Source organism: Anabrus simplex, chromosome 2 (assembly GCF_040414725.1).
Source record: "Anabrus simplex isolate iqAnaSimp1 chromosome 2, ASM4041472v1, whole genome shotgun sequence".
Classification (NCBI taxonomy): Eukaryota; Metazoa; Arthropoda; class Insecta; order Orthoptera; family Tettigoniidae; genus Anabrus; species Anabrus simplex.
Window position 1 is genome coordinate 282,715,032 of NC_090266.1, and position 16,682 is coordinate 282,731,713.

General features: G+C 40.8%; 1 protein-coding gene across 4 annotated transcripts in view; it reads right to left on the reverse strand.

The window, feature by feature from the left end:
* The window catches only part of CNT2 (Concentrative nucleoside transporter 2), a 407,606-nt gene that overhangs the window by 261,291 nt on the left and 129,633 nt on the right, over positions 1 to 16,682 (reverse strand). For 3 of the 4 annotated variants that reach the window (XM_067139021.2, XM_067139023.2, XM_067139024.2), the window contains exon 3: positions 13,182 to 13,389. The exons of the other annotated variant lie outside the window; for it this stretch is intronic. In XM_067139021.2, coding sequence (XP_066995122.2) covers positions 13,182 to 13,389 — 208 coding nt within the window. The remainder of the gene's footprint in view (positions 1 to 13,181; positions 13,390 to 16,682) is intronic. 4 annotated transcript variants of the gene reach the window in all.

A 16,682-nucleotide genomic window follows, 5' to 3' on the forward strand; every position in this document is an offset into this window, starting at 1 on the left:
AAAGCGAAAAGAAACACACGAAATTAATGATTTTATAAGAGAAATACAGATGTTAGGCTCCACCTAACAACGCGAGTGATCGCGTGACTTGCCGATGCGCGAGTGATCGCGGGTTATACTTCTTATTAGTATTCTGATATGACTTAGAAACTAGGGACACGGTAGATATAATTTAGATTATTAAGTGACACAGCAGATATCCAAAACCTGAATATAATGAAATCATACACGTTAAGCAGATAAAGACTTAATGACGGGTCCTAAACATTAATTCATGACCTGACGGTATTTTATGATACGTGACATAACATTTATTTTTAAGGTGACTTTAGCTGTCCTTACTAAACCATAAGATTAACAATTGGCATAATTATATCTATCGGATGACAGCGTGATTACGGATATAGTTAATTATTTACAAATTAATTAAAACAACATTTCAATAAGCTAGTACTCACATCATCCAAGCTGCGTTGCCGGGCTATGCCATGCTGTCCTGTCGGCACCTCCTAGGGATTTTAGGCCATGGTAAATACGAGCGTCGTCATGGTGAAGTTTTGTGTATATCCAATTGGCACATATTACTTATACACTGAAAACATACGCTTCACTTATTTTCGCACACGCGTAACAGTCTTCTTCTAATTAATTCAGTGCCCTAATCCTAATTGTTATCCTAACACACTCCCGGTGATAATCTCACTCTATTATGGTGGATTATGGTGGTGTGAAGTTTTCCTGCAGTTACGAAATTTCCCACCAGCTGGTCAGCTCAGCGGAAAAGAATGCGGTCCGCTACTAAGTCTCGGTTATCAGGAATCCTACCTTGGAAGGCCGGCTAGCAATTGTATGCAAACTTCCCCCTCGTTCTTTGTCCTCTGCCTGTCGGGTTAATGGAATATTCTTAATGAACTCCAGGTCGGTGTAGTGAACTTGGAGACTGGTGAATACACAGACAAGTTATTTACCAAAATGTTCCCTCTACTACCTGCTAAGAATATTCCTCATATCTCTGCTGAATCTAGCCTTTGTAACTCAACTGTTTTGGAACAAACTGGCTACTTTTTTCTCAGCTTTGTATTTTTCACATTGCCTTGTGAGATTGTACATTGTCCCAGGCAATAGCGCATTATTAAGCTAAGAAAATCATTTACTCAGAGCCCATCTCCTCACTGAAAGGGAATAAATATAGCTTGTGAGTATTCGCTTACATTTCCAAATTATACTGATGCAAGCCCTGAATGGTCGGTCGCCTGGCGTTCACTCGAAGACGGTTGGACACAAAGGAATACTTTACACGCACACAGAGAACATGGCTGCTCGTACTGAGACTGAGACTGAGCTAGACCGACTGATGGTTCTGCTCACCTCTCCGTTATAAACCTTCGGTCCGACTACGTGATTCTATCCCAAATTTCCGGTGTAGTACGGAGCGTCACAAATTATCCGGGTGCTTCGACAAGTCATTCGCAGGTGTCTGTTGTTGCTAATTTTGCTGGTGTCACGGTATGCAGCTGAAAGTAGGCATACCGAGCTCGATAGCTGCAGTCGCTTAAGTATCCAGTAATCGGGAGATAGTGGGTTCGAACCCCACTGTCGGCAGCCCTGAAGATGGTTTTCCGTGGTTTATCATTTTCACACCAGGCAAACGCTGGGGCTGTACCTTAATTAATGCCACGGCCGCTTCCTTCCCACTCCTAGGCCTTTCCTGTTCCATCGTCGCCATATGACTTATCTGTGTCGGTGCGACGTAAAGCAAATAGCAAAAAAAGTAGGCATACGGTCGTACAGTTTTGTGTAATTCACTTGGCGTGGGCACGATTAAACCAAACGTCAGCCACTTGTTTGATGGCGGCACTTCCTTATTTCCGTTTCTATCCACGCCATCAACAAGTGATCAGTGGCGCACGATGACTGTATTTCAATTAAGTTGCAAATGAAATTTCGGCTCTTGAAAATGGAGCAATTGGATTAGCTGTCTCATTCTTCTACGGGGTCTATCCCTTTAATCCAAAGAATTTCGGCTAACCTCTTTCCTCGTTGCACATCTCAGGTTTCGCTGTCTAAAAAGGACGCGTGGAAAATTTAGAACATTTCGCCTCCCAAGGTGTGGCGGTGAGTGCACAGTTAATAGTGCCGGGGTGGCGGATTCTTGCTAAGTGCATTTATAATATAATTGCTTAACAACCCCCAACCAAGCGTGCTCTAACTCTGCTATAGTGGATTAAATTTTCTACTCTGGTGGACTGTGACAAGTTCCGCGGTCCTTGCTATAATTGTCGAATGCTGCTTCGATTCTAATAAAACTTGGATGAATTATATATTCCACCCTATCGCCTAAGGCAATTTGGGTGCAGTACCCACTATCTCCTGAATGCAAGCTGATTTACATATGAGACACAAACCGTGCAGCCACTTGTTCGGTTGCATAACCCATGTGGTGGTCAAAAATGTTAGAAGAGGAAAGAATGTAGGAATTCGCAAATAACCTCGACGGAGAACCTTCAAATAGCATTAAATAATCGCCATGAGCTATTTACACTGTATCGTACATACAAATAGCAGGTCTCTCAGAATATTAAACTTATATTCATAACAAAGTAGGCCTATTAAAATATTAAGTCGATCTAGGGCCTATGATAATGATAATAATAATAATAATAATAACAATATTATAGCAGTAGTGGTGGTAGTAGTAGTAGTAGTAGCAGTAGTAGTAGTATGTTATGGATTTTACGTCCGTTTTAACTACTGTGGCTTTAGAGATCCTGTGGTGCCTGAATTCTGCCTTGAAGGGGATTTTTAAGGTACGTTAACAAAACTACTGACACGGCTCTTTCGCCTTTAAGGGGCATCAAATGCCAACTGAATGAGCCGGGATTCGATCCCACAACACCCTTCACAGCAAACGAGAACGTTACCGTTGCGCCTCGCAGCCAGTCTAAGGACTAGTGTCTCATTTCGTGTTCATTCTCTAACCCTATTCGGCTGTTAATAAGTTTTATTACTTTCCGTTTTAAGTTAACTTCGGACTAAATGGGTGTGGAAAATTCTATTGCCTAGTCGTTCTCTTTATAATATCATTTCAATTTATAACAATAATAATAATAATAATAATAATAATAATAATAATAATAATAATAATAATAATAATAATAATAATAATAATAATAATAATAATAATAATAATAATAATAAGAAGAAGAAGAAGAAGAAGAAGAAGAAGAAGAAGAAGAAGAATTGTACCGGGAGGTAAACTTCAACCCCGCACATTTAAAAAGAAGCGCCTTAAGGAGCACATCTATCATTCGATACTTGAAAAAGCTAGTGCATGAAGTTGGGACATTGATCAGAAGATGTCACTACTAAATAACAGAGTAATATGTTATTTTATTCCTAAACTGACTGGATTTCTTTGTTTTATTTTGGTGTATCACAGTTCGCACTTTTCACCATAGGTGTCTCTATTATAAAACTGAGGTTATGCACTCTGGTGCAAAGTGGAATAATTAGAGATTTGAAGATTTTTGTCTTTATAGGTTTTCTCAACTTAATAGACTTTCATTATTTAGGTTTGCAACACTTCCTTCGCACCCCACTAGCCGTGGAGCCTGGCCAATCGCGAATTTTCTGTATTTATTTTTCAGCCAATCAAACATTTCTTGTACCTATTTTATCCGCCAATAAAAAGGAAAGGGCGTGTCCGGATTTAGTCCAGAGCTTTCTCGAAGCTTTCCCTCGGGTATATAAAAGCTGTAGCTTTTTCAAGCTAACTTGTCTTATTGATCGTCGGACTTCTGAGTGCGTGTGTTAAGAGAGGAGGTGGGGTTCCTCATTCTTCAGCAGGCAGAACATCAGCCCAGGTAATAGCCACCAGCTTTCTATCTCTATAGCGATCTCCGCAAACTGACGCGAGGGGAAGGTTCTAATCTTTCACTATGTAACCATCAATTTTCTAAAAATGTAAATTTTTCTCCTTTTTCATGTAAAACATAGTGTAAGTCCTAGAGACTTAAACTGTAAATCGGGGATAGAGAGTGCGTTACCCTCTCGAATTCCCTTTCAATTTACCTTGAGGTGACTACGATTTTGTAACTGTTTTGTAATCATAAATTAACTTGTCCATCTAGTCATCTTAGTATTGTGGGGTTAGCCTCTGCATCGTCGGGCCACAAGCCCAAAGAGAGTTTTAATTTTTGATTTCGAGGAGCGCAAGTGTACGCCTTCATACATTTTGTGTTTGGGCCGTTAATGTAAACTGTTCTTCTTCTCGAAGTCCCGGTAGTATGGGTACTAGATACCCCTGTGTAATATAAAAGGTAATTACTACGGCGCTGTAAATTGTTGGTTGTGCCTAGAGAGGCCTAGAAATGTAATTTTATTGAGCAAAGATGCTCTAATCTTTAATGTAACTTAAAGGTTGCCTGAATCAGGCTGTAAGGGTTGGGAGCACAGTCTCCTTTTTGAAGCTGTAAGCTCTTTTCTGGTTCTGTAATAGATTTCTGTGCACTATTGAGTGGTGCCTTTGGAAGGCCGTAATTTGTAACTGTTGGAGAAAAGTGCTCTTGAAAATTGTGTTTTGGGAGATTTCTCTCCTTATCTATCTAAACGCAAATTTAGCGATTCTGGAAACTTGTAAATTAGGAGCTTGAAGCTCAAAATTTGTAAATTACCAATCCTTGGGTTTTCTATTCTTGTATCAAAATTGCTATTCTGTACCTGACTACCCGTACCTGGCATATCTGGCCAGAGTCTTGCTCTGCTACGGTATGGAGTAGACCGTACAACCAGCGACTCCACGCCGAGTGTTTGGCGGCTAGAAATAACCTGACACCCTCAGGAAGCCAAGGGCTTCGGGCGAATGAGCTCCTCGAGGAAGGGCGGTGGTCCCACAGTGGAGGAAATGCCACTGGAATCCACTGAAAACCTGATGTCGGGCAGCAGCGCCATCAGTATCGACTTGATGCACAGAGCAATTCATGCTCGAGATGGGTTAAGAGCGGGGAGCCTCAAGCGTCACCAGAATGACCGGTTTTTCGGTTGTGGTACTGCGGTGTGGAAGAGAGAGGAACCTCACTACACTATTATTCCAATGAACACTATCATGATACCTGCTTTAAATGGATCTAATTCGTCATGCGACCCGGCTGTCAACCGGCGGTTTTACGGTTCCAGGCTGCAAAGTGTGAAATGTGCTACTGGGCATGTGCATGTAGGCAACCAGGCTACATATGCGAAATTTGCGACTGGAAGAACAAATCAGAGTATGGCTACTTGGAATGTGAGAGGACTTTGAGCTTCAGGAACACTTTTCCTGATAATATAAGAGCTGTAAAGGTATTATATAGGAGTAGCTGGGCTAAGTGAAACTCACTGGAAAAACAATGGCCATTTTAGAAGTGGTAATCATTGGGTCTACTTTTTCTGGAAATGATGAAAAAAGCAGTAACGGGGTTGCAATTGTGATCAGCGACAAACTGAATGGCCAAGTGAAAGGATATACACCTGCTACTGATCGCATTATAACACTAAGTCTCAAATGCAAGCCACTTTCAATCAACATCATTCAAGTTTATGCCCCAACAGCGGATGCGTCTGATGAAATAATCGACCGCTTCTATCAAGATCTTGATGCTACTGTTTGAGCTTTTTCAAGCAAAGAACTAACTATTGTTATGGGAGACTTAATGCCGAAATTGGTTCAACACAACATGATGAGCATGTCAGAACATCTGTAGGAAGATACGGAATTGGAGAAAAAAATGAACGGGGAAACAGGCTTCTTGAGTTTGCAATTCCAAACAGGTTCACTATAACTAACACAGTCTTGAAGCATCACATCCGGCACATGTACACATGGACTTCGCCTGATGGTCAATATAAAAATCAGATTGACTACATCCTGATCAGTTCAAGATGGAGGTCTTCTGTAATGGACACCAAAACCTGTCCAGGTGCAGTATGTGGCAGTGATCATCATCTTCTTAGAGCAGAAGTAAGAATAAAACTTCAAACTCCAGTTAAAAGATCACACAGGATACCACAAGTAGTTAATACGTCGTCATTCAAGGAATCATTGGCGCGAAGAGCCTCCTTACTACAGGATCCAGTAACAACTGCAGAAGGGCTGTGGAATGTGACTAAAACTGGATAGAGTCCTCTTTGAATGAATCTAGAGTACCAAATACTAGAAGGCAACAATGGATCTCTGACTTGACCCTTCAGCTTGTGGAAGAAAAAGATTCCTTAAAAAGCTGGCATTAACACTAAAGAAAAAAGAGAGCAAATGTTTGATCTTGATCTTCTTGTAGAAGAGATAAGAATAAATTCCTTAGTAACATTTGTTCTGAGATTGAAGACCATGCAAATCAAAACCGCAGCAAGGATCTTTTTGACAAAATTAGAATAATCACTCGACATTTCATTCCATATTCCTGGATTGTACAGAACACACAGGGTGATGATGTTGTGGATATAGAGAATGTTCTAGAAACATGGAGATTGTACTGCCAGGATCTGTACAGTGAACAATGTAATGCACAAGACCAAGTGAAGATAGACAAACTGTCAGATCCCGAACCTAACATCCTCCGATATGAAGTAGAAATGGTTTTGAAAATGCTGAGAACTGGCAAAAGCGTGTGGACCTGATGGAATAAGTGCAGAAGTCTTGAAAGCTACAGGCGATGCTGGAATTGAAATGCTGTTGAAAAGCGGTTAAGCAATATGGAATTCTAGAAGCTGGCCCTAGAAATGGGTACAGTCAACCTTTGTCCCAATCCACAAGAAAGGATCGAGGAAAAATGTGCGAAATTATCGCTTAATTGCTTTGATTTCACATGCCAGTAAAGTTCTGCTTCATATCCTGCATAAGAGACTCCGGGCATTCCTAGAGTATCAAATTCCTGAAGTCCAGACTGGATTCATGAAAGGAAAAGGCACTCGAGAACAGATCTTAAGCCTAAGACAAATCATAGAAAAGGCTAGAGAATTCAATGTTCCGGTATACCTGTGCTTTATTGACTACCAAAAGGCCTTCGATACCGCCAAATGGAAAATTTTAGATGGCATGGGTTTGCCACTACATTTGATTGATCTCCTTAAGTCCTTGTATAAGGAAAATACAGCCACTGTGAGGATTCAAAACAAACAGTCAAAGCAGTTTCGTACGAGGGCTGGAGTCCGTCAGGGATGTACCCTGTCACCGTTACTTTTCAATCTCTATGGTGAATATGCAATAAGAACTGCATTAGATGACTGGGACAAGGGGTTTTCCATTGGGGGATACAAGATCAACAACTTGAGATTCGCTGATGACACCACCTTGATAGCATCATCTGAAGAAGAGTTGACAGAGCTGATCAAGAGAGTGAAGGAAGCAAGTCTTGAAATTGGATTACGCCTAAATCGACAGAAAACCAAAGTCATGATTGTTGATCGTAAGAACAACAGTCCACATATCCAACAGATTGGAGGTTGTGAAGTTTTACATCAGTATGTATATCTAGGCTCCTTACTATCCAATTCTAGTGGTTCCAAAGATGAAATAAAGTGAAGAATTGAAATAGCAAAGGTAGCAATGATCCGTCTGCAGAAGATCTGGAAAGGTAATACAAAAAATCAATACAAAAAAGAAGCTCGTTGAATCTCTAGTGTTCTCAGTCTTCTTGTATGGCGCAGAGACGTGGACCCTTCCTCAAACGTGATCGTGAATGGATAGAAAGCTTTGAAATGTGGTGCTGGAGGAAAATGTTGAGGATTCCTTGGACAGCTCATCGCCCTAACACATCAATCCTGAACCAACTTCAGATAAAAGTTCGTCTATCATGTAAGGTATCCCAGCGGATTGTACGCTACTTTGGACATATAATGCACCGAGATGGTAGTCTTCAAAAGTTGATTGTTGAAGGCAAAGTCCAGGGAACCAGACAACGAGGACGAGTACCAACACGATGGATTGACATGGTCAACGGCCCCCTACAGAGTTCTCTCAGAGTAATCACATTGAAAACTTTAGATAGGGAAGAATGGCGGAGTATGGTTCATAGGCTAGATAGCTGAATTTTATGATAGTCACGACGCCTCAGTCATGAGGCAAAACGAAGAAGAAGAAGAAGAAGAACCCGTATCTGAAATATTTGTTAACATTTAATTTTCTGAAAAGAAATATAACCTTTATTTTAAAGCTTTAAACGAATCTTTGACTTTCGTAGATAGACCCATTCCAGCCCGCACCTTCTTTCGCCTCTCCCTGTTCCACGGAAACTCTGTAATAATAATAATAATAATAATAATAATAATAATAATAATAATAATAATAATAATAATAATAATAATATGTCTAAATTCGTAGTTCAGACACAAAATAGTCAACATACTTGGCTATTTTTTAAATAAAGTGCTGTATTTGCCTTTCCTCTATTCGTCGTCCTCGTCATTGTCTACTAGGTGAATCATAAATCTGTCTTAATTTCTATCCGGCGTGTTTCATTTACTTCTCGTCTATCTTAATGCTGCGTCGAACAGTCGAACACAAGCAGACCACGGGTGCTATTCGGTAGGATGCTGTGCTGTAATTGTCGGATCGGTCAGTCACTGAGAATTGTAGACCGACAGAAGCTATTCTGTACTTTGTCGTATCGGTGCAAGCGCGAGTAATTCTCAAATCTACTGCCGTCAGTAAGACGTCGCTGTTACCATATGTTTTTGCCATATTTCTCAGATGACTCAGAAGGTTGAGGTATAATAAAAACGGAACCAGCTCCCAATCATGTACCACGTGGGTCTGTTGACATGAATATAACTTGACGTGAACAAGTGCGGGTACAGATTCCATCATCTCGAGGAACTTGGATGAGAAACTTTCTGTGTATTTGAGACATTGCTATTTATTGTCCAAGGTCACCGAAACATTTTCTCTGACAAAAGCTATTAATATCGCCAGAACTTATGAGCTTTCAACGTTATTTCATTCCATTGCTAAACCAAGCCCAATGATAGACGTACCGGTACGGTACCCACTTTAGTTCACTTTAAAATAAATTAGAGGGGAAAATCGTGCGTGTGTGCTCTCTCCACGGGCGTAGCCATGGGGGTACTAGGGGTTAGAACCCCCCATGGACCTTTTAGAAAATAAAATAAACTGAAACTGGCAATATACAAGTGAAAATCGACTCAATGGGTTGGCACATTTTAACATTCACAGAGATATAATTGTAAAATCAACAGATCTCTTGAATCTATTTTCTAAGAAGCCTCGAAAGTTGGATTTTAGATTGTAATCTGAACACACCATTTGCTGTAAAACTGTTGACCATGATCATATGATTATTGTTTTGTATTTTAATGTATAATTTTGTAGTGTACCGGTACTGCAGTCTGAATATCAACATAATTCACATGTAACAGTGTCCTTATGATGACACCCATGCTACGCACACCACACACGCACAGGCAGCTTCATTACGTTCTATCATCATTTTGTACCTATAATCACCACCATCGGCCGATCCTGGCTAAGCTGCTGGCTCTCTCTCATAATTTGTGTGGGTTTTGAGGTTTGTGTGCATTTTAATCTGCCGGTAATTACGATTAGAATTGGTACTAATCCGGCATTCGTCTGGCGATGAAGTAATAATTTCTATCTTAACCAACTCGCTTTAATTTATCAGTAGTGTTTAAAATTCTAGACTTCAAACTAATCTTAATTATCTGGCAAAGTGCGAAAACAAACGCAAAACAAATAGGTGGAAAGCTCTTGTGCTACCAACCATGGTAAACCTTTAATACATAGTAGGTGACCTAAAATGAATTATTTCTCTTCTTACCCACTGGTCACATGAAGTAACCCTAACGGCATACAGGTTGTGGAATATTGTCAACAAAATATTGTGAAACATCCATAATCGAACGATGGGAGGAAACTTGGAAACGTGGTTAGAGAAGCAAATAAATTCATAACCTTCACTTTGTGAACTGTATTAAAGTCTATGATTAATAAAGGCAGATGCTATCTTCAAAGAGAGAAATGTTGATGTATGGAGGAAGATGAGTAGTAGGATTCTGTCATGTCTGTCTCCTGATATGTGATAACTTGTGGCTAAATAAATTCACTTCAATTTATCCTATTGGAGGTTTATAAATTCCTAGACTCTTAAAATTAGTTTGGTATTAATAAGTGTTTGTTGCATATTAAATTGCATTTTACAGGATGTGACCTTTTTTACATTCCCACTGCTGACAAGTGACTGAAAAACAGTAGTAATACTTGTTGGCTGTAGGCTTCTACTTATTGTTACGTGCCACCCCTGTCGTGGTCCCCTCCAGAACTTTCTGCAAGGGACTAATGAGTCAGAGTCAGACCTGGAGGAGAAGCGAAAGTGAAAGACAGTCTCTCAGGTAATACCAACGAGCCGGACCGCCTTCGTTTGAAAAGAACAGATATTGTAAATAGCCAGCAATTAATAAGTGTGGCCATTCGTGGTTGAATAGAATGATATATGTGTATATAATTATGTATGAGTGCCTTTATTGGGTAAACCTGACAAATAAATTAGAGCTATAAAAATACAGTATTTCATTCGTAACACTATCCTGTACATATTATGATGGGTAACATGTGCTTCTCCATCCTCACTACATTTACATTAATTATGTAGGCTATATAATGATGCATATGTTATACAGTCATATGGCTTCATTATACAGAAGTTCAAGTGATCTTTTCCTTCCTCGACGTTCCTCAAGGGTAACCCTGATGGTCATGATGTTAGAAAATTAAGACATGGCAGTTTTTATAAAGCCAATACAGGGTGTATATAAATTGTTCCAAGAAAAGAACCAGGGATGCTTTTTGTGTTATGTAAAGAACGATGGCGCAATCGGATTGGCGGGGGAAAAGTTTTTGTTTCGAGAAAATGAGGTTACTTTGTTACTAATAATCGACAGAATTATATACCACATGCATCGTCACGGCCTGTTATCCCAATTTCAGTAAGGCTTACCCCACAAAAATCTAATTAAGATACTACCCTCTGTGCAACCGCAGAAACAGCCTCCTCTTCCAACAAAGAAATTTCACACAGCAAATCACCCCCCAGCTATGCAAAAGCCAAAATCAAAACATACCTAATAAGGTAGTGGAACAACCTCTGCCCTGTCACAAGAGATTTATTTTTTCCCGACATATATAGCCGACTCCAGTGTAAAACTTTAATGCCCGAATTCATTCTCACTCAGTTTCTCTCCGCTATGGAACGTTTAAGTGATACTTTGAACGCTTTGAAATTAACATTGCAGGTGATTATTTGCGCTTTAGTGGATCTTCTCTAACAGTGGACCATTTACTGTTTGATTGTGCCATGTTGGGAAGGAAAAGATTCGATTTTGAGCGTCACCTAAACAATTGTATTGTGAAACTCTCAAAGCCATTATACCACCTGTTTAGGAAATTCTTCTGCTACAAACAGTCCCTTAAGTTCATTCGCCACATCTTCAATAATTTAGTTTCCTAAATGTGTGTCGAGGATAAATAATTAACCTACTGATCAAAACTATAATCCTAATATACTCATTTAAAATAGGATTCAAACTATTAGGATATTCACTAAATACATACATACATACATACATACATACATACATACATACATACATACATACATACATACATACATACATACATACATACAAGTGCCATCATCCCATCCTTTCTTCACAATGTCATGAGTCTCGTACCAAGTTTCATCTAGATAGACAACTGTGCACCTCTCGGAACGCAACTTTCGGAGAAGCTACAGATTCCATTAGTCTGTTTCTTCCCTCAGAATGCGGAAACAAAATCCAAGTTTTGTTAACAGCTATCGTAGAACAATATATCCATTAGGAAAGTCACAAACTTCTCAAATGTTTTAACAGTTCCTGTACTGTTGGTGACTGACATTTACCAAATAATTTATATACATCGCGTCTCGCCAAGTAACAGTAAAAGTATCCGGCTCCATGGCTAAATAGTTAGCGTGCTGGTCTTTGGTCACAGGGGTCCCGGGTTCGATTCCCGGTACAGTTGGGCATTTTAACCATCACTGGTTAATTCCGCTGGCACGGGGGAAGGGTGTATGTGTCGTCTTCATCATCACTTCATCCTCATCATGACGCTAAGGTTGCCTACGGACGTCAAATCAAAAAGACCTGTACCAGGCGAGCCAGACATGTCCTCGGACACTCCCACCACTAAAAGCCATACGCCATTTCATTTACAGAAAAAGTATTCACTGTTAAAAATAACCCTACTATTACTACACCTTTTCGGAGTTGTGGGACCTCTTAGTACTATTTTCCTATTAGTTTTCCTCTGAAGTTTTAAAATTTTAGGTGTCTTCGAAATATGACCCTTTTGTAAGTTTTTCTCCGTAACGTACACGTATAAGTTACACACTAGCCGTTGATTTTGCTTACTTCAAGTTTTAGTCGCCTTTCTTTTGTTCGCAGAACTACTACTACTCGGATGAGTATCACTCGCGGGCACGGAACCACTGCTACACGGTCGTGTATCACTCACTCCTACAGCTGCTCGGCTGAGGATCGTTTGCGTGCACTGGTAGATTTAATTAAGGACTTTCTGGTGCGTTAATTTCCACGTTTGATTCCCAAGGCCCCCACATTATTGCATGAAACTAACCGAAAAGCAATACATTTCACAAATATTAATTACCGGTGATGAAGTAAATATTACAAGACATTCAAACAGCGTAGAAAACACACGTGAATTGTCTGAGTTGAAAAAGGAACTGGCGTCTATTCTCATAATAAGAGGTGTATTGGGAACATAGCTGTGAGGATTTGTGTTGGGAATGGAAACTTCCGTTATAAAGCAAACTACCCTCATAAAATCACCCCCTGCTGGGCGAGCAAGGCCCCGGGAGTTCAATCGCATGCCGCCATCTTTACTCGCCGGTGGGAATCCGTTGGCATTCTCAACTAACTTCACTCCTGATCTGATGGCTTGAAATGGCCTTCACTCATTCTCACGCGGGGCTGTCTGAACTGAATGAGAGGCAACGAACCTGCAATACGCCAGAGAAAGTCGTGTTTCCAATATCTGGCCCCATGTAGGAGAGCCCGTGGCCCTTAATGGGCCGTTTACCGTAGGTCTATTTTTATGAGCTATACGATGTACTCACCTTCCGAAGTGCACCTGTTCCTTGTGTGATAAAGAATTGCGGTTATAAAGTAGGCAACAACCAGCACTGCCAAAGTCACCAATGACGTGACTGATACCAGCTTCTTGTGAGTTTTAAAGAATCCTTCGACGATGGACCAGAATTTTTCAACTGATCTGGAAATTATATCCGGTTTGTGAACCTCAACAGAGATATTTCCCGAACGTTCCTGGAAATAAGCACAAGTATAACAATAATTCTGAAGCACTTACACTGACACTTCTTAATATACATTATGCATTGTGATGAGCACAAAAACAAGAAAGAAAAAAACATGGTTTATTTCTGAGACGATTCATAGCGTCACATTTCTTTCTTTCTTTCTTTCTTTCTTTCTCTCTTAATCTGTTTACACTCCAGGGTTGGTTTTTCCCTCGGACTCAGCGAGGGATCCCACCTCTACCGCCGCAAGGGCAGTATCATGGAGCGTGAGACATTGGGTCGGGTAATACAACTGGGCAGAATGACCAGTACCTCGCCCAGGCGGCCTCACCTGCTATGCTGAACAGGGGCCTTGGAAGGGATGGACAAGGAAGAGGGAAGGAAGCGGCCGTGGCCTTAAGTTAGGTACCATCCCGGCATTTGCCTGGAGGAGAAGTGGGAAATCACGGAAAACCACTTCCAGGATGGCTGAGGTGGGAATCGAGCCCACCTCTACTCAGTTGACCTTCCGAAGCTGAGTGGACCCCGTTCCAGCCCTCGTACCACTTTTCAAATTTCGTGGCAGAGCCAGGAATCGAACCCGGGCTTCCGGGGGTGGCAGATAATCACACTAACCACTACATCACAAAAGCGGACAGCGTACCATTTCTAAGCAAATCAGCATTCTGTGTTTACACACAGAGGAACATGAGAATGATGATGAGGAATTTGGCTTCCATTAATTTTCGGCGACGATGGGATGGGAAAGGCCAAGGAATGGGAAGGAAGCGGCCGTGGCCTTAATTAAGCTACAGCCCCAGCATTTGCCTGGTGTGAAAATGGGAAACCACGGAAAACCATCTTCAGGGCTGCCGACAGTGGAGTTCGAACCCACTATCTCCCGATTACTGGATACTGGCCGCACTTAAGTGACTGCAGCTATCGAGCTCGGTCATTAAGTTCAATAAGAATAACAGTAGACTAATGCTATTTCACTCACTAACTCTCTACCTATTCAGGGGGCTGGAGTTTAACCATTAATATATTTTACATACAGCAGGGGTCGAACCCCGCCCGGCAGTTAAGTTTAGTTCTTCACCAGTGGTGAGTGTATTAACCTCTTGAGAAGATTAATTATAGCACATACGTTTGGTGTTTGTTCTATTATTCAGGTAGCTCCGTAATCCTGATCGTTGACTGAATGGTCAGTGTGGAGATAAATTCACACACACCAAAGTGTACCTGTGTAAAAAATAATTGCCATTATAAAGTGGGCAACAAGTCTGGCCCTGCGGTGTAGGGGGCAACGCGTCCGCAAGTCACCCGGCGGCCCCGGGTTCGATTCCCGGCCGGGTCAGGGTTTTTTAAATTTTAATGATTAATATCCCTAGCATGGAGACTGGGTGTTTGTAACGTCCTTAATCTTCCTTTCCTCACACACAACATTGACATTACCGCCATTCCAATTACACGCAGGTTATTAAAATATGGTGCTAGTAGGGGCAAAAGATCCACAGGGGTCGACGCCCCGAACAAATAACAGTTAAAAAAAAGTAGGCAACAACCAGTAAGTGTTCGATTCTCGTCCGGGTCGGGGATTTTAACCGCGTCTAGTTAATTCCTCTGACTCGGGGACTGAGATTTTGTGTTTGTCCCAATATACTCCTCTTCATATACACACAGCACTCACCACTACTAACAACCAACAGAAACACGCAGTAGTGAAGAGATCCCTCTATATAAAGGTTGGCGTCAGAAAAGGCATCCGGGTATGAAACAGGACCAAATCGACATGCTCGACACTGTTTACACCAACGACTCCACCAAGGTATAAGAAAAGTGGCAGAAGAAGTTTCAGGTACCTCCGTATTGAAACACAGAATTGAAGGAATGTGGCCGTTCTGATAGAGGATCTTTCCAGTGCTGCCTCATGCTTTATTAGTTGAAGGACGAAATAAATCAAGCCGATACCGGTACTGAAGCTATAATAATAATAATAATAATAATAATAATAATAATAATAATAATAATAATAATAATAATAATAATAAAGTTCCCAGTCAGTTTTTGTGGAGTATCGGCTCTGAAATGAGTAAAAGCTGGGCAGGGCATAACCGTGCATAAGACAATGGGGTGGGGCGCGTCCCGTTGGCTGATAGTGGACGTTCCTTTAGATATACAGGACAGATGTGAATAAGACTTGGCCAATTAACCATCCGCGGATCAACGGATGTGAAATAGAAAATGGTCAACGGTCTCAAATGTGAAAGAGAATAATTTCCAACGGCTTGGAGTGCGGAAGAACCAACAAAATCTCTGGGGCTTACAACTTCAGTTTCAACTCCAAGGAACAGGCTTCGTCTGCCCTCCCAATTATTTTCAACGTGATGCAAACACCTTCAGGAAAGACTACTCCAGGGTCAGCCGGAAACGGAAATCCCCAACCGCCAAGGGTGGCGCAACTAGGCCTTTGGATTTCGGAGAGGCTGGAACGTCACTCAGCGAAGAGTTGGAGCTTCCCTGAACCTCATCACGGAAGATACGAACTAAGCAAAGTCATTTGCTTGGAACGCTGAACATCAATACACTCTTAAAAGTTGGAAAATTAAAAGAATTGATCAACATTTTGGAAGAAAGGAACATCTGCATACTGGTACTACATGAAACAAGATACTTTGATGAGAATGGGATTTAAAATTTACAAGGGGAAACGGGCTATTAAAAAAACTCCAATACAACGATCCTAGGCACAGCATTCGTTGTTAAAAGGAACGTTACTGAGTCTGTCATCAACTACACCTCAACAACAGAGATAATCTCGCTTCCCTCCTTTTCATTTGGAAATAAAGCTTATAAAATTAACAACGTACACTCCCTAATAAATGAAGATAACAGGAAAAACCTGGAAAAGGTAGACGAATTTTTGAAACTCTTGAAGACACAACCTCCAAAATATCACAACACCATGTAAAAGTGTTGGTCGGGGACTTCAATGTCCATATAGGTAAGGATAGGTAAGGAGAGAAGATACAGGAAAATATTGTCGGTGACCACCTGATACACAGAAGGAAAGTACTATTTATTTATTTATTTATTTATGTATTTATTTATTTATTTATTTATTTATTTATTTATTTATTTATTTATTTATTTATTTATTTATTTATTTATCGTACGGATTTTAGTAACGAGAGTGTCCGAGGATATGTTCGGCTCGCCTGGTGCAGCCCTTGTAAGGCAGAGCCTCGAACAATGGAGGGTGGCACCTGTCGTGTATGAGAACTGCGTGTTTTTGAAGTGGAGGATAGTGTTGTGTGTGAG